The 19,432-nt window shown below is 40.2% G+C and overlaps 1 protein-coding gene across 2 annotated transcripts in view; it reads left to right on the plus strand.

Annotated features, from left to right (window-relative positions):
* Positions 1 to 12,643, plus strand: part of MICU2 (mitochondrial calcium uptake 2) — a 247,104-nt gene extending 234,461 nt beyond the window's left edge. For both annotated transcript variants that reach the window (XM_034758762.1, XM_034758763.1), the window contains 4 exons: positions 5,516 to 5,687; positions 5,984 to 6,092; positions 9,291 to 9,448; positions 10,551 to 12,643. In XM_034758762.1, coding sequence (XP_034614653.1) covers positions 5,516 to 5,687; positions 5,984 to 6,092; positions 9,291 to 9,448; positions 10,551 to 10,655 — 544 coding nt within the window. In that variant the 3' untranslated portion in view covers positions 10,656 to 12,643. The remainder of the gene's footprint in view (positions 1 to 5,515; positions 5,688 to 5,983; positions 6,093 to 9,290; positions 9,449 to 10,550) is intronic.
* Positions 12,644 to 19,432: the final 6,789 nt, after the last annotated feature.

Below are 19,432 nucleotides of genomic sequence, written 5' to 3' on the forward strand. Positions count from 1 at the left end.
TCACTTTTCACATGATTTTATTTGCAAGTAAATCAAGCACATCATTTCTGAGTTCCTATTGTTCAAGGAAAATGTGATTTCTATCTGATGGCCTCTCACAACATTTTACCTCACACGGGAAGCTATTGTTAGCTGTTTGATCAAAGTGTCATGCTGTTTTTACAAGACATGACTGATGAGCTATACAGACATAGATCATTGTCAAAAGGAAAAAATAATGATGGTAAATGCTTTTATCATTTTCCAAGTTGTTGCTAGAAAGTCTTTTCACTGATCAGTGCAGCACCTAGAAAAAGTAGGAATGATTAGATTTGATTAAGACACATTAAAACCTGTAACACCAGTTATATATAAAATAATCCGTGTGCTTTAGATTTCTCAAAAATAAAAGAGGGAATATGGTGGAATCCTGTTTATCTGATCTAATTGGGACCATGGCCAGATCGGATAATCAAAAAATAAGATAATCCGGAGAATGGGCGGGGCTCGGACTGTCCACCCTGGGAGTGTCAGCCCGAGCCCTGCTGTCCAGTTCGAGTATACAGAGAGCTGGATAATGGAAGCTCAATAAACAGGTTTCTACTGTACTTTCTTCATAAAATTTCACCCTGTTTACAGGCAGGGTCCTGGATCCAGTACCATTCAGTATTTTTATTAAATGACTTGGATAAAGGAGTGGAGAGCATGCTTATAAAATGTGTGGATGACATCAATCTGGGAGGGGTTGTAGCACTTTGGAGGCCAGGGTTAGAATTCAAAATGACCTTGACAAATTGGAGAATTGGTCTGAAATCAACAAGATGAAATTCAATAAAGATAAGTGTAAAGTACTAGAAAAGAAAAATCAATTGCACAACTACAAAATGGGGCATAACTGGCTGGGTAATACCGACAGTACTGCAGAAAAGGATCTGGGTGTTATAGTAGATCACAAATTGAATACGAGTCTACAATGTGATGCAGTTGCAAAAAAGGCTAATCACAGTACTTATATCAAGAGGGTACTTTACACTTGTTCAGAATTTTCCTCTGAGGATTTCAAAGTGCTTTTTATAGGCGGAGGTATTATCCTTCTTTTACAAGTAAGAAAACCAAAACATGGAAAGGCTACATAATAATTGTCCAGAGTGTGACAGTGAGTTAGTGACAGAAATGGGACTAGAACTCGGGTCTGACCCTGTCTATCTAGGTACTTCTATGGCCTCCTCATGGTAGAACCGGAGCACCTCCAAAGTATTTAATAACAGAGAAAACTATAACCATGTATCTCTCTTCCTTCTCAACCAGTAGGAGGAATGGCTTGATTTGTTTCTAGGGAGTTGTTTGTGAGTGTGAGTGAGTGGCTGTGGTTGTACTGAGAACTTGTTGAGGAAAAGCTAAATCAAAGAAGTAGGTTTTACATTTAGCTCTGAAACTGGTGAGCTCCATTATCATTCTTACCTGCAGTAGGAGTGAGTTCAATAGTGTAGTCCAGCTCCTGTGAAAAAGTGAAAATTCTGTGTCCAGCCCTTGTGAGACTCCCTTTACTCACTGATAGTTTCATGATTCTGGTAGAACTCAGCTGTTGTGGATGGTCGAGGTTGCAAAGGGAGAGGTGATCTCACTGGTAGCTCAGGACAGTCCCATAAAGCAGAGAGGTCTTTGAACCTTAGCAATTCCTGAACTGGACTCGGTGTTCTATGGGGAGTCAGTGCAGAGTGGAACACCAAGGTGATGTGTCCATGGTAACCTTTGTTGCTAGGTTAAGAGGGCAGCAGCCTTTGTATCAGTTGGTCCTTTTTCAGGAGATGAGACTTCATTCCTAGATAGGAGTCTTGTAACTGCTAGACAGTGCTGCCTTAGAATGTCGGTGTTGTACAAACATTCTGAAGTACAGAAACAAAATTTAGGAAGGAAAACTTTCCCTAATTTTTCCTTTGTGTTTCATTTTGCTACTTTGTTTACCATAAGGAAAGTACAAAGCTAGCATTGTATTTCAAAATCCCAGGTTGTTGGGTGAATCTCTGAAGCCCTGAGGTTCCCCTAGTTTCACTTTACTTTCACTTCCATTTAAAAGTGAGTTACCAAGGATTTTTAGGCACTCTATCTTTCTATGTAGGTGACAAGTACCTTGCAAAATGGGTCCCAGTCCTGACTGGGGATTCTGGATGCTACCATATCTCAAATAATTAATAACAAATTTGGCTGTTGGTCTTAAACATGTGCATTTTGAAGAATATGGATAACAAGCTAGATGAAATAAAGTACTGTCTTCTCCCTGCCTCCTTCCCTCTTGTAAATTATTGATTTCTCTTATACATTTTTTAAACTCTGCCCTTGATTCTGATTACTTTTACACAACTGTAACAGAAATTTCCTTGACTGCAGTGGATTAATCTGGATTTACACTGAGTATCTGAGGTCAGAATCTTGCCCTCTATTCCTATGGTGAAATCCTGGCCCTACTGAAGTCAATGGCAAAGCTCCCATTGATTTCAGTGGAGCTAGGATTTCACCCCTAAAGTTTTATTTTGTCCCTTCCTAATGTTTTCTCAAAACTAAGCACTGTTTAGGGGATCTTAACTCTCTCTAGCTGTGAATCATTATTTTGAACAAATTTCTATGTACCTGTTTTTCTAGCAGGTACATAGAAAAACACCCGCAATCAAGTGTCTTAGTCATATAAATGTGATCAAGCTACCAAGATTTCCTTCCTAGCTAGATACTTTTCAAAAAGTGTTACTAAAAAATAAAAAAACCTCATTAGGCTTTTTAGCTCTCACATCTGGTAATAAAAATGCCCTGATGTGATGAGTCATACACTGGAAACTCAAAATATGGGGAAATATCACATCTGAATTTTAAATTGCATTGTTCAGCTGCTGCTCTGAGAAATATTTGGTACTGCATGAAATCTTCCCACTCCAGCACGTCAAGAGTAAACCTACTAGCTTGAAATGCAATACTTACTGAATTCCTTATATCTAAATAGATAATCCACCCCATTTGGGGGGGGGGGGGAGGATGGTTGGCCCCGCTGCAGGAAGAATGCTCTGTCCTAAAAGGGAGGTGGAGGGGAGAGAGCCCATGCCTGAGAGAAAGTTTTATATAACAAATTATTGTAACAATTCATAGACCTTTACTCTCTTTTAACCAATTCAGCTTGCAATTAAAGTAAATTTGTACACCCAAGTATCACAACCACATCTCCAGCTCCGTGGGTCAGGAGGGATGCTGCCACTGCGAGAAGGAGGGGAGCACATGCCTGAAAATGCCAGACTCCCCCTTCTCCTCAGATTCACGGCGTCCTGTTGGCTGGCTGAGGGTAGAGTGGGAGCTGATTGGCCCCTGTGCTCCCCCATCAATTTAAACTTTTCCCTGGGCTCCTTGCCTCTTTGCCTACCCTGCCCTCCTCTCTTTAGTTGTAGATAGCAAGCTGTATTTCCAGGATACTGTGGACCTGACTGGTTGCCTGTGTTTTGGGATAAGAAAATAATTTTTTCCCGTTGGGCAAAATTGATAGAGGTCTGGTGGATGTTTTGCCCTCTTCACAGCAAATTGTGGAAGCACAGCTGAGGTAAAGAAGAATAGGATTTGGAGGTCTAATTTTAAAAGCTATTATAGGAATGTGTAGTTTGTCACAACTTGCAGCCTGTATCTAGTGCAGATAAAAGCTAAAAGGGCCAGCTCCCAGAGATAAATGAGACCCAGGATTTTTGCTGGTGAATCTTGTGCCTCTGGGGAGAAGGGAGACCTGAAGTCTTCGCAGACTGAGGTCCCCACTTAAATACTCTCTATTCCCCCTCAAGGGTGGGAGAGCTAGAGGACTCAGAACGAGCTGCGTCCTGGGGTCTACCCCATGTTATTGCTTATATGGTGGGAGACCTCTAACTCCACACTGGAGCCAGTTAAATGATATGTGAGATGGGCTGAATATATACCACCCCACCCAGTGTTGAGTTGATGAAGTTGTAGCCTACTGCTTAAAATCCATTCCAGTGTCTGTCTTTCTTTCACCGGCATGTCCTGAGCAATGAAGCATTATTCATGCACCCTCTTGCTTATGCAGCACTAATTATGTGGAGGAAAATACAAGAGAGAGCTTATGTTGCAAAGGCAATCTTGACATATCCCCCTACAGACAACACAGAGCTCCAAGCTGCTAATTGTCCAAGTGATCTCATTAAAGAACTAAAGATAGCTCTACTGACTAAAATGCCTTAGATTCAAGAAAGAATTCAAATACAATGAGGCCATGCAAACACTGATAAGCAAAGGAGCCTCTACCAGTATTTGCTGCACAGTCACTTTCCTTGCTACTCTATTCTCCAAGTAATTACTTTGTCCTAGTATAAATGTATTTATTTCAGCCTCTCTATAGTTATTGCAACTCAATAAAACCAAGTTCTTGTTAGAACCTGTGGACATTGAGAAGAAAGCACAGGGAGAGACAAATTGTTGGGAATAAGTGCCCTTTTATCTTATATTTCCAATAAAAATGTAACTACTTAGGGATGTGGGCAACAGAAATAAAATGACAATTAACAAAATAGGAAAGAAAAGATATTTGGAAATTCTGTTAAGTGTATGACAGCTCCCCAGATTCCTAGATTTTAAGGCCAGAAATGAACCCTCCCCCACCCCCCTCCTGTGATTATCTCGTCCAAAATAAGGAGACTCAAAGCCACATTTATATTTACAGTTGTAGGTTCTATTGCTGCCAATTGTAGCCTGTTTCATGGATCTTTTATGGTGGAAATAATCTCCTAAATCCCTTAATGTTCATGCCTTCCTACATCAGATTGTGCTCTTGTTTTTTGTCTTGCCACCTTCCCAAATAACTGTGACATCATATTTTCTGTAACTTTCAGCACTGTTTTCATGCCAATCATATTCCCTCTTAATCCATTTTCTAATAAATATTTACCTGATTTACCAAGCCTCTCATAACCTCTGAGGCCTTTAATTACCATTCCCCTGTGCTGCCCTGTATTGATGATTATATTGTGCTCTTGTTTTATCACCTTTTCATGATCAGGAATCTTGTGGCTTGACTGTTAGGGTATAATATCGTTAGCCATTGTCCAATTCTCTCATTCCTCAATTTTTAACATTAAATTGCATAAACCACATATTAGTCCATAACCTATATTTACCAGGTCAGTCCCTTTGCATGAAATTATCTTGTTACTGGCTGGCCATCACATAATCTTTATATATGCATACACACTTTGCTGCATATTCTCTTCTCTGGGTAATTGTTGTTCACTAGTGTAACACTGACTGCAACATCCATGAATGTACATAGACTTAGAGAGCACCCTAGTGGTATAATTACTGAAACCCAGCATTGAAACATTTACATGCACAGGTAAAACTGTATCTTTGACATATTAAAAAGTTAACATGATTGTAATATTTATAGGTGGGTAGTTATAGATTTTAAAATGTTACTATTTCTTCTACTGAGTTGAGTAACTAGTTTAGTATTAATAGTACTAACTTGTGGTTATTTTATGTATTTCTTTACATTTAGATTTATGGAAAATTTACAAACAGAGGTGCAAGAAATGGAATTCATACAGTTTTCAAGGGGTCTGAACTTCATGAGAAAAGAGGACTTTGCAGAATGGTTATTGTATTTCACTGATGAGGAAAACAATGAAATTTACTGGCAAAATGTGAAAGAGAGAATCCAAGCAGGAGAGGTTGGTACATAGAATATATTATTTTTGTTTTGCTTTCTTATTTTAAGTTCAAGTGCAAGTTTCTAATTAGATAAGTAATACCAAAATGTGGTTATTTTCAAATAGAGGAATTCTTGCAACCTTTCAGATTTAATTTTGCTATCCATAAACATGATGATCGTTTGATAACTAGAAAATAGAAATATTAAAGGTGATAACCACAGTAATATCTAAATACTAGAACTCTAAGGAAATAGACCTACTTGTTTCTGGATTTAGGATCTAACAAACCTAATTTGAATTATTTGGTACTCTAGAATATCAGCTTGGATGAATTCAAGACATTTTGCCAGTTTACAAATCGCTTAGAAGACTTTTCTATTGCCATGCAAATGTTTACTGTAGCTAATCGTCCTGTTAAATTGGGTAAGTAGTAGAAAGTATACTGCATAGAGATTGTGTGAATAAGTTATCTCAAACATTAGCATTGTCGACTCCAACAATTATAATATTAAAATTGTATTACAAATTAATTTAACTTGCACAAAGAATAGTAGCATTTATAACCACAAGTTGTTCGGATTTCTAAATTCTGATGTGTGTTGTAATATAGTATACACAGAATCACCCACAAGAGTTTGAACTTATTTAGTGATACCTAAGTGTATCTGACTGGGGTTGTGGGGCGGGGGGGGGGGGCACACTGGGGTTACTCAGGGCAAAGTGCAAAGAATGGGGCAGACAATCCCCAAAGCTGGTGGATATTCCAATACTTAGATTTGCCAAGATAGCACAAAACAGCTTCTATATCTTATTGGTTACGCAGAAGCCAAAACAAAGTTCCCTTAAAAGTAACTCCTCCTTTGGGCTCCCTCCCAGACAGCTAAGTTAAATATGAAAGTTCTACCAATCCCAAAGGATCGGACACATTACCTCCCAAGTTAATGAATATTCCAGATCTTACCCAAATACACGCTACAGCCAATTCTTATTAACTTAATTAAAATTTATTAAAAAGAAAAGAGTGAGTATTGGTTAAAAGATCAGTATACATACAGACATGAGTACAGTTCTGAGATCAGTTTCGTAGTACAAATGGTGAGCTTTGGAGTTACAAGAGTTCTTAGAATTAGTCCGTAGATTCAGTCCAACGTTCATATCCAGGGTGATCCAGGTGGGACAAGAGATCTCAGTCTTAGGACTTAAGCTTCCCCTGCATAAAGCATCAAGCAGATCTGAGATAAAAAGGATCAGGACCCAAAGGTTTTTTTTATACAGTTCCAGGCCTTCTCTTGACAGCTTGGAGTCCTTAGGTGAACATTAGGCAATCATCCAGACTGAAGTAGACCTATTTCCTAAGCATCACCAGATTAACATAAGGCAGTTGCCTGTTTTCCACCATTTGCAGGTGATTTGCTATGTACTTCAAAGAGAAATCAATACAGTGATATCACTATATTTATAGTTCATTTAAATGGTAAGATCTCCTTTTGATCTCTGAATTAAGAGAATACAGCATAGACACAAACTGTTCAATTACATTGTTAACCTCTGACAATATATATGTAAGCCAGAGCCAAATTAACTCTCCTGCGGGCCTGGGGCTATTAGATTTTTGGGGCCCATGTATACAAGTCTTTTTCCTGGAATGGGGCTGGGGCAGGGTATTGAGATGCAGGGGAGGTGCGGGGTCTGGGAGGGAGTTTGAGTACAGGAGGGGGATTCTCATCTGGGGCAGGGGTTGGGGTGGAGGAGAGGGTGCGAGGTGCAAGCTCCAGCCAGGCAGCGTGGGGCCAGAGCATGCAGGCAGCCTGTCTGACTGCCCCGCTGCATTGCGGGACTTTTAGCGGCCCAGAGTTGGAGATATCTGCCTGTGATTTATTTTTGTAGGGTCCCCCTTGAGCTGGGGCCCTGGGTTGCAGCCCCTAAAGCCCCTGCCTTAATCCGGCCCTGATGTAAACACACACAAACACAAACATTATCTACCAATATGTCTCTAAAGGTTGAATTTGGGTCATTTATCCTGCAGGATACTTTTTTATTCCTGGTCGATTATCCCATTTCTTATTAAAAATTTCACTATTCATCTGTGCTAGCCTGCCGTGGACTGACTGTGTGGACTCTGCTGATGTGCATTAGCAGTTTGTTAAGGTGCTTTGATTCAGTCCTCTTTGAAATAGGAGTAATCAAAGTGCATTAATGAACTGTTAATTCACCTCAGCAGGGTGCACGCGGACAGTTACTCAGCGGCATGCTAGTACAGGGTAGATTAACACCCCAGCTTGCCCTAAACTAACTGTTTGTGTTGACAAACCCTTATTGGCTGAACTTAAGTTACTGCTTAAACTAACTAGTTTGTGTCACTGAGAATTAAGTCATGAGTAGCCCTTCCTCTAATGTGCTTTAGAACTAGCTGGGTTTATCCTGGGTGACCAACAGCATTCATTTGTGAATATGGGGCTCCGTTTTAGTATGTGGACCTCCTAGTAGGAGCAGTGTGCTATAAATGGAAGGAGCACCCCATAAAAATACATAAAACTACTATTTCTTCATTATTCTTCTCCAAATCCCTCCTTAAAACACCTCTCGTCCATGATGCCTATAAAACGTTTGGCCTAGGCTAGGCAGTTTGTGTGCTGTGATTGCTGCTTATTGTATTAAGCATAATCATTTCTGTGTTATCCAGTCCTCCACATTCCTCCTCACCTCCTCCCCATCCCCAGATATTTTTTGTAGCTGTGTGTTGTTTCTTATGTGCTAAGACTATAAGTTCTTTGGGGCGGGATCTGCTTTTTTTATTACATGTATATACAGCCTGAAGCACAACAGGACCCTGGGCCCTGGCCGGGATCTCTCGGCAGTACCACAATACACATAAAAATGTGAAAAGAGGATGGCAAAAGAGAGAGCGGAAAATGGAGGCCCAGAATGGTATAGTGGCTGCTTCTTCCATGAATTCCATTAAACCTTCCTCTCTTCCACTCATTCAAGAAAGGGCAGACCAGTTCCTAAAGCCTCCTTCAAAAACCAACCAAAAAGCATATAAACCTGTGTGCTGTAAACGCACTTTTTAGTGGCTGATAGTTACTGGCTGTTAAAAAAAAAAAAAAAATAGCTGAGGGGGTTGTCAATTGAAGTGAAGTGTGTCTTTGAAAAAAATGCCTTATAGACAAAGATTTTAATATGGAATTATTTAGCATTAGACTGATTCCAAATAAAATGTTAGTATTTTTATAAGACCTTTGTGGGTTAAGTCCTTGCAATCTACATACACAGGTGTATGCCAAAAGTAGTTATTTCTTTTAATATGCAGCTATTTTCAGCAAATATTAATGATTACCATTTGTTCTTGTTGCTTCAGAAGAAATCATTTATTTTAAAAACTCATAATACAAGCAGCAAAGATTGCATTGAAATACAAAGCAAGCTCAAGAGCATGTGGTTTGAGGTCTTCTAATATAATTTATTAGTTCACACATCCCAAATACCATAGGTTAGGATACCCAGAAGACATCATAAATTGGTACAGAATCCCACTATTTATGTATGTTTAGTTTTTCTTCATGTCTCTGTAATGTGTTATTACACATTGTGTAATTAACATTAACATTATGTTTTTACTAGCTGAGTTCAAGAGAGCTGTGAAAGTGGCAACAGGACAGGAGCTCTCAGACAATGTTTTGGACACAGTCTTCAAGATCTTTGATTTAGATGGAGATAATTGCCTCAGCCATGGAGAGTTTCTGGGAGTATTAAAGAACAGGATGTATCGAGGCTTAAGGGTAACAAAACTAGAGTTGTCTAAAATCTGCAATGAAAGTATTTAACAGCCTTTAAATTACACAAAAAATATTAACATTGGGAATTTTTAATTCTACTGTGTTAACATTTGTAGAAGTGAAGGCAAAACTAGTTGATAGAGAAAAAACATTAAAAACTGATGATTCCTACTAATAATAATTATTGAAGAAAAACTACCTTATTACCTTGCATGCACATTGCTCCTAAACATTCAGATGCTTCTGAAGGATATGGAGATCCTGAGAATGTCTTTCTGACATGAACTGAGGAACTCTCTGAAGCAGGCATCTCAGAGAAGAAACTCCCACTGAGTTTGTAATAAGTGTACCTGCACACCAGTCATGCTGAGTATGCTTCCCCTTTCGTATCACTCCCGCCAGGTTAACATCCTGGGATACATCGGCATTTTATGCAGCAAATTGATTTATCTTATTAGAGTCTATAATCTGAATTTATCATTCTAATTGGAGTATCTCTTATAGGATAAGTATTAGCTCATTGGTGGTATATAAGAGAAACTGGGAATTTCTAACATCCATAATGTGAGGAAGAGCAGATATTTGGTAAACTGGCCTCTCAATGATATTTTTGTTTTATTTGGGGGAATGTAAACTTGTTCAGCATTTATTTTAATTCTAATATATATATATATAATTAACTGTTATAGTTAAAGCTAAACATGAACCAGTATGCCAGATCTGAACTCCCTGATCAATGGAAAAGTTTGAATCCAGACTGGAACTGTAGTTTGGACCTAATACTAATTATAATGAAATTTTCCACCAGGAGAAAAAAGACCTTCACCAGCCAATCAAGATTAGCTGTCCACCTGTCTGAGAAACACAGGCTGTGCAGCAAAATAAGAGGATTTCAGGATATTGAGGAATCCTGAATGCTGATTGGCTGGTGTGGATGTAATGTTGTGCTAATTCTGATACTCAGTATTATCCATACAAACTGTGGAAGGGTAGCATTATGGTGCAGCTATGCTTTTGTGTGTTGAACAGCCATAATAGAGGGAAGGTATTTTATATGTAAAGATGGAACAAAACTATGTAACTTTGTTGTTATTGTTGATAACAGGTACCACAACAGCAAGGGGTACAAGGATACTGGAAGTGTGTGAAAAGAGAAAGCATTAAAGGAGCAAAAGAAGTCTGGAAGCAAACTGGGAAAAGCCCTTTCTAAATAAGTTACTTGTTCTTTTATTACTATAAATGTCAGAGGTTGGGGTTTTCATGTATTTTTGTTTATATGCTGGCTAAATCATATGCAAATTTTTATGCAACTTAAATATTTTATGAATCCAATTTCTGATACAATAATTTTACAATGTTTATCAGTGTAATCAGGTTTGCCTGTGGAACTGTTATGACAAAAGTATACTCATTCCAGGAAATGCTAAAGTTTACAAAAATGGACATCAGCAGAATTCTTGTGTGGGGACTGGCCTTGCTCTCTAGCATGTTGGATACCTGAGTTTTAGTACTGGTCACTTGCTGAGTGTGCTGCAGAAATAGCATTTATAACCTGAGAATGGAAGACCAGTAATACAGCAATATAGTCCAACCCAAAATGTACCTACCACTTTTCCTTTATAGGGATTGGGGGTTACAAAGGCACAGACTACCTGCACAATCCCTAAGAGATGCAAGATTTTGGTATCAAAAAGGAAAGCTTGACTGTATTGTTTTGTGTGTCATCACTATTATGAACTGCCCGTAATCCATATGAATGTACTTTTGTTTGCTGTCTTGGTAATAAGATTAACATATCTCAATCAAAACTGGAAATTTAAGACTGTTTACAGAGGCTTTGAAAATTGTAAACTCTTTGTGAAAGTGAATAGGCTCCTTAAGACCTCCTCAACAAACAGAATAAATTAGAAAATTGAAGTAAAGACCTTTGTCATTTTTTAAGATTGTACTCAGTATTGCTTGCAGTCGTCTTAATCATCTTGCTTTAGTCATAACTTGGTGGTTCAGTGTTTAACAAACCGAACACTCCCTTTGTCCATCTTTGTCCTACAATTATTTGTAACTGTTTTTTTTATCTGAACAAAGGTGTCCTAGTGAGACTACATTATCTCAGGAGCCCAAGGTTACCAAGGCAGCGTCATATAAGTACAGAGATAAATAAAAAGTAAAGTATTTATTACCCCAGAATACAAACAACATATAATGAGATACAAGCCCTTAAATAGTGACAGAAGGAACAGGTTAATGTGTATGTGTAATATATTTTCGGATGTTTCCTTTAGCTCTGAGACAAGATTAGCCTTCCTGCCCAGTCCACTGAAGGCTGGAAACTAGTCCTGTTTATAAAGGCTCCAGGCTTCTCACCCCATTTCCTAGCTTGTCCCAACCAGAGTAGAAAGTTTAGCCTTCCAAAATGGCTGCCTTTGTTGTACTAACACTTCCCAGCCTGTCTTGTGAGCATGTCTCAGAAAAGGCAGGCTGTGAGCAAATACCTGCCCTCATTTTAAACATGACTGTCCACCAGTCTCCAAGTAGTTTTCTCTTCACTGCATTGGCTTGGAAGCTCCTTTCCTTCCCTGGGCTTACAGAGGAGTTAGCTATCAGGACCACCCTGAGATGGAGAACACCAAGGACCCCTAATATGAGATCATCAAGATCATCACTACTCACCCTAGAAGAGATAATAGACCAATACTTAAAGAAACCATTGCTCAATGATGGTGCCCTCCCAGCCTCCCAAACAGTGTTATTTGCTAAGCATGCTAACTGAGACGCTAGGGAGAAAACAGCAATGCCACCTGTCAGCTACCATTATCCTGCATCACTCTGTCATACTTCTGACTATGGCATGGTTAAAGAGATAACACTTGTACTCCTGTTGTCTATGGACATGAAGAGGTCATCCAGCAGAGCAGCATCATACCCTTCCTGCATGGTCTTTCTTAAGAATCAGATACCAATGACGACTCCTGTTCTGCCTCCAGGAAGCTACAGGGCTGATATGAAACACTCGGAAATGTCTCCGTTCCTTTCTCAGAAACTGAACCCACAGAGTTGTTATGGACAACAAGAAGATTTCTGCTTTTAAATATTTGGGAGATGCTCAGATATTGTGATGATGGGAGGCCATAACTACCTAAGTGGAAGATAGCTAACGGGGCAAAGCTAGGGCACTGTTTTGACAGCAGCCAAAAAAAACAAAATAAATAAACCATGTGAAGATTTCTCCTTATAGCCACAGGAAGTTCCAGCCCACCATGCTCCCAAAGCACCCCTCCTCCTAGGACATTGAAAACAGAGCCAGGAAAAACAGGACATAACCAAACAGCCCCATGTTTCCCCAAGATACTTTCTCCCATATTACAAAGGAGAAGTGGCTTTAATGCAGGAAGTCTTTGGATTTGCTATATTTATTTATAATTTTAGCCCATAAAAGTTGCAATTTGGGGTATAAAGGTTACTTGCTTTCATTTTTATCCTGTGACTTAACAAATTTTTCAATATTCTATTTTAATTTTTTGGTGTGTGGCTTCTTTTGTTTACTAAACGTGTTATTTTTTTATGACTACTTTATGAAAAATAAATTAGTTCAGCTCTGTCATCTCTAGAAGTTTAATGCCTTTTTTGTATCTGGGTGTATGCAATCAGCAATGTCAGGTCTTGGCAGCAAGTTAATAAAAAGTGAGATTTCAAATTTGAGTCATTTTTAGCAGAGTTTCTAAGAAGTTACATATAAAGGTAAAGGAAAATGAGACCTGTAGCATCTTTATTTCCTACAGATGAATAGTGAAATTTTTAATAAGAAATGAAATAATCGACCAGGAATAAAAATCCATCTGATGAAAATGTTTTCATAGACCTGACCCTGCAAGTACCTGATGGATATGTCTGCACAGCATTTTGGAGCGAATCTCCCAGCCCGTGTTGACAGACTCAGGTTAGTAGGGCTCATGCTGGCGCTCTACAAATAGCTGTATGCACAGTAGTTTGAAATTGCAGTTTGGGATGGAGGTCAGGCTCTGGAGCTCGAGCTGCAACTTCCAAGTGCCGTCTATGCCGCTATTTTCAGAGCGCGAGCATGAACCCTGCTCATGTGAGTCTGTCAACTCGGGCTGCAAGGCTTGCTCCAAAATGCTGTGTAGATAGACCCACTGAGAACTTCCATTGAAGTCAAAGGAGGCCCATGCATGAGGGCTTGAAGGATTGGGCTTGGTGTTTAATTGTTTTTAAATCTATTTTTAATTTGCCTTCATTAATAGGTTTTTAAACAATCTTGAATTAACATCATAAATTGAAAATGTTATTCACGTGAACAGTTACATCATCCTTTCCTTATTAAGCAATCCAAGTTGGTTTTTTAAAACTTAATTTAGCTCTCAAGGGAACTAACACAGCTGCAGTAACTGTATAGTCTGTTTTAAAACTGTATGTCAGCATAACTCAACATATAATTTCTAACCAATTACAATTTATATAACTCTTTATGCATGAAGCCACTGTATTAGTTAAACATGAGAATTACTTCTTTAATCAGTTCTTACTTTTATAATCTCCTGGCTATGAACAGCAATTTATAGAAAACTTAATACAATTTAATAGAATTTGAAAAATATCCTTCAAAATATTGGTTATATACTATGGTGAGAGGTGGTATCGAAAAATGCTAAGGTACGTACTTTTTGTTACTGTGGTGCCAAAGGCTGGCTTCACACCTTTGCAAAAAGCACAAAGATTAGTTAAGTGTTCTTTATATTATAATTTTATGTGCGTCTATTTACTGTTACCAGTTATGATACACCTCTGTTTGCTAGGCACTGCAAGTGTTTGGTATAGAAACACAAAACCATGTGAAACTCAGTTTTAGTATGTATCCAAACACACAAGAATGTTTAGCCTGAACCAGTTTTGAACCTTGCAGCAAAATTTTCTGCTATCACTGAAAAGGAACAAACATGGAGTTCTACAGTTTCATTTTAGTTTGGTAATAAAATTTTGAGTGAATCATAACTCTTCTGAGACTTCACCAATACATAGCTAATGCAATAGAGCTGAACAAAATGAATGCAATGCAGTAGTGAACAAACCTAGGTTTTGTTTAGAGGTTCATTTTTGCTGTGAGGGTGTATACAAACCAATTCCCAAAAGTGAAACGCCTGAAGCCTTCTAATAAATTGGATGATACCCATGTAGACCAAATCTAGTAATTTTTTTAATGAGCTCTAACATTCCCCATTTTCCCTGATGGCGTAGCTGATGTGATTAGGTCCTATGATGGTGTCACTTGAATAGATATGTGGACAGAGTTGGCATTGGGCTTTGTTGCAAGGATAGGTTCCTGGGTTAGTTTTTGTCGTGTGGTTGCTGGTGAGTATTTGCCATGCCATTAGGGGCTCGTTCACCTGCACATCTACCAATGTGATATATGCCATCATGTGCCAGCAATGCCCCTCTGCCATGTACATTGGCCAAACCGGACAGTCTCTATGCAAAAGAATAAATGGACACAAATCTGACATCAGGAATCATAACATTCAAAAACCAGTAGGAGAACACTTCAACCTCTCTGGTCACTCAGTAACAGACTTAAAGGTGGCAATTTTGCAACAGAAAAGCTTCAAGAACAGACTCCAACGAGAAACTGCTAAACTAGAATTAATTTGCAGACTAGATACCATTAACTTGGGCTTGAATAGAGGCTGGGAGTGGCTGGGAGACACAAATTGAATCTATTTCCCCATGTTAAGTATCCTCACACCTTTTTGTCAACGGTCTGGAATGGGCCATCTTGATTATCATTACAAAAGTTCTTTTTCTCCTGCTGATAATAGCTCATCTTAATTAATTAGCCTCTTAGAGTTGGTATGGCAACTTCCACCTTTTCTGTTTTCTGTATGTATATAGATCTTCTTACTGTATGTTCCATTCTATGCATCTGATGAAGTGGGCTGTAGCCCACGAAAGCTTATGCTCAAATAAATTTGTTAGGCTCTAAGGTGCTACAAGTACTCCTGTTCTAAAAGCAAATTAGTTGATTTACTCATGTTCACAAACTGACAGTAACTCTAGCAGCATCTACAGGATTCTACTAGCTGCACTTAGTAGTACATGTAGGATTTGACCAGTAATCATTTATCATAAGGACTTCTCTGCTCTCCCTATTGATGTGTATTGAACAAATTATTTTAATAAGGGGAAACAATATGTTCATTAATTCCTCATTAATTCGCCTATTAATGTCACCACCAGGGGCGGCTCCAATGTCACCACCAGGGGCGGCTCCAGGCTCCAGCGCACCAAGAGCGTGCCTGGGGCGGCAAGCCGTGAGGGCAGCAGTCAGGTGGCCTTCGGCGGCATGCCTGCGGGAGTGTTTCGGCGGCAATTCGGCGGCGGGTACGCTGAAGGTGCGGGACTGGTGGACCTCCCATAGGCATGCCACTGAATCCGCGTTACCAGCGGACCACCTGCAGGCGCGCCGCCAAAAGCCACCTAACTGCCGAGCTTGGGGCTGCAAAAAACATAGAGCCGCCCCTGGTCACCACTTAGGCTCTGTATCACTGTCTATACTGCTCTGTACATCTGAAGGGGGGAAAGTGAGATAGCGAAGCCAAAGTTACGTTATTTACTTCTTCTATATCATTTTACATCTTCAATGTGTATTTTTATATTAGATGTTTTGGCCCCACTTTGAATGATTCTGAACCAGAAATGTGTCAACAGATTCACATCAAGTTTCAGAAAAAAATGTTTCTTATCCCACAGTTTGGGGGGGGGGTCTGCAAACATGTCTTGTACCCTCACATTTAATCTTTTCTGTAATGAAATAAAGTAAAGTTTGGTCAGCAAAAGACTCCAATGCAGAACGCAAGCTCCTGCAGCCTCTTTGCATAGAAAATATGTTGTGAAATGATGGCATGGCCATTATAAGTCATTAGCAAGCTGACCTAGCTACAGCTCCTGATATATAACTGATCGCAAGAGCAACATGCAGATGATGGCGAACATAGACATACACTGTTAGCATCCAGCCAACCAAATAAATTCCTCCTAGAGAAACTGAAGATGTCACCCAATAAGAGGTGAAAAGGCCCATTCACAACAGGAAACCTGAGAGACCATGGCATGTACAAAATTAATCTGCAAACAAGGGCACCTTTCTTCACTCTCCTGCTATTGGAATGTTTGCTACTGTCCTTGTTGATTAAACAATTCCTGGTTGGTCCAGTAATGTAAGAATTAGTGTGGCATACTTGGAGAAAGATTCCCCATTAGGCTAGTACTGGCTTAGTTGATGGTGTGTTCAGTTTAGTAACAATAGCGCAGTAGTGCAGAACTCTCCTCGTCCTCATTAGTAACTACTCTGCTGTTCATGCAATCTGGCGTCCAGAAGCCTGGGTCTTGTGAGCAGAGTGCCCACCTGAATGGGTATTATACATAATGTCTTGTTTTTCAAAAGGCCACAAAATCCAGAATTTTCAAACCTGGGCACCAAAGTCAAACTGCTAACGCCATATTTAGATCCCTTAATGAAAGTGCCCTCATTTTCTGAATTGCTGAGAACCCATAAATAACTTTGAAGTTAGTGGGAGCTGACCCAGGTTTGAAAACTTTGTCTATGATCTTTAACTAACTCTAAGGAAGAGCCTATTAGTAATCATGCACTTTCTATTAAATTACAGCACTCCTCCAGTGAAGGGTAAGAAGTCTTAGAAAGGAAGTGTTTAACGTTTTTCCCATGAAGTCCATATTTTGCCTATGGACACAAAAACATCTCTGTGCTGAAACAAAGTTTTTGATCCATGACAATACCTTGCTTCTTATCCCAGGACTATTTAGCTTCATTAGTAGCCTCTTGTGTGGGATCTTGTTGAAGGCCTTTTGGAAGTCTAATAAATTGTCACATGCTTCTCTTTTACAAATTCTATAATTACACATTCAAAGAATTCTAAGAGATTAGTGCAACATGATTTTCCTTTAGAAAATCTGTTCTAGTTAGACCCCATCATATGATGGTTTTCCAAGTATTGTGTTATTCTGTCTCCAAACCCGGCGCCCCTCCTGCACCCTAAATCTCTCATCCCCAGCCCCACTCCAGAACCTGCACCCCCAGCCTAGAGCCCTGACCTCCTCCTGCACTCCAAACCCCTGCCCCAGCCCAGAGCCACCTCCCAGACCCCAACCCCCTCATCCCCAGCTCCGTTGGGTCACAGGCATCAACAATTTTCTTCAACTGAGTCCCCAGAAAAAAGGTTTGAAAACCACTGTCCTAAGCCCCAACTCCTCTGAGGGAGTTACATGTGTAAATCTTGTCTGGAGAGAGGTGCCTCCCTCTTCTCAGGATTCTCCGCTGCAAGCCCTCTCTGGGGGTGAGGCACCTACACCATTTTTGCAAGAGGCCTGCCAGAGGGAGGACCTCCCTCAAAACTTTTAGCCCAGTAGTTAAGGTACTCACCTGAGATATCTGAGACACACACCCCTCCACCCCAATTCAAATCCCCCCTCTACTTGAGGGGGGAAAGGGATTTGACACTTCTCACTGAGTGCCCTAACCCCTGGGCTATGGGCTATGCTGATGGGGGAGGGGGATGTCTCAGTCTCTCCTGTTGAAGCTGTTCTATTGTGGATTAAATAATTACAGAGTCACTAGGCCAGAGAGAGATGAGATAACTCTGAGAATGACTCTATAGCCCGGTGGTTAGAGCATGCACCTTAGCTGCTCCCCCTGCACCAATTACACTTTAATTATATAGCCACAGTGCAACAGCTTCAACAGGAGAGACTAAGGGTATATCTACGCTGGGGAAAACCCCCACAGCAGTGCGTCTCAGAGTCCAGGTCAACTGACTTGGGCTCACAGGGCTAAAAATAGCAGTGTAGACATTCCTGCCTGGGCTCTGAAACAGGTCTCAGAGCCCAGGCTCCAGCCTGAGTGGGAATGTCTACACTGCTATATTTAGCCCCTTCACATGAGCCTGAGTCAGCTGACCCAGGCTCTGAGACTTGCTGCCATAAAGGTGGGGAGAGGGGGAAGCAGTGTAGACATATTCTTAGCGAGTCCCTCTTCCCCATCTCATAGCCCAGGAGTTAGGGCATTCACCTCAGAAGTGACAGAATGCTGTTTGGCACTCACCTCACAAGTAGCTTCTCAGGTGGAGGTGGGCTTGACATGGGGGGGAGTCCCCACAGCCGATATGAGTACCCTAACCACTAGGCTAAAAGTTATGAGGGAGTTCCTCTTTCTACCTCCCAGCTGTTCTGTGTTAGCTCACCTGGGGCTCTGAGCATGCTTGGACCCTGCAGGCCAGTTAGGCAGAGGAATGCCTATCTTATCCCAGTTCCTGCATCACTCTGGTGCGTAAGTGTCTGGATACCTACAGCATGTGCATGCTCAGAGGCAGAGACATAGGTACCTAGGAAAATTTTACTGCAAAAGTTTAGACACCTAGTGAGTTTAGGTGTTTTATGATTCGGCAGAACTGAGCAGTGGTTTTGTAAATATCGGTGGGGTCTGATTCTGGGATTTAGGCCCCTAATGTGGCAGTTAGGCACCTTAGTCTCTTTGTAATTCTAGCCCCAAATAGTTACAGAATGCCTTCATTTTAATATTTTTAAGTATATCAGAGGAAGGAAGCCTGCAAAAAAATCGGTGGGTCTGGCGGATAACCAAGGGCTAAAGGGAGTAATTAAGGAAGGTTGCTGAAAAGTTAAGTTTCAGAATAGCAGCCGTGTTAGTCTGTATCCACAAAAAGAACAAGAGTACTTGTGGCACCTTAGCTTATGCTCAAATAAATGTGTTAGGCTCTAAGGTGCCACAAGTACTCCTGAAAAATTAAATGATTTCTTTGCATCAGTTTTCACCACACCTACCCCAGACCTGCTCTTCTCTGATGATAAAAATTTGGTTCTTGGAGACTGAGGTGTCTGAAGAAGAGGTGCTGGAGCAAATTGATAAATTAAATTGCAATACCTCACTAGGGCCAGAGGATATAT

Source organism: Trachemys scripta, chromosome 1 (genome assembly GCF_013100865.1).
Source record: "Trachemys scripta elegans isolate TJP31775 chromosome 1, CAS_Tse_1.0, whole genome shotgun sequence".
NCBI classification, from domain to species: Eukaryota; Metazoa; Chordata; order Testudines; family Emydidae; genus Trachemys; species Trachemys scripta.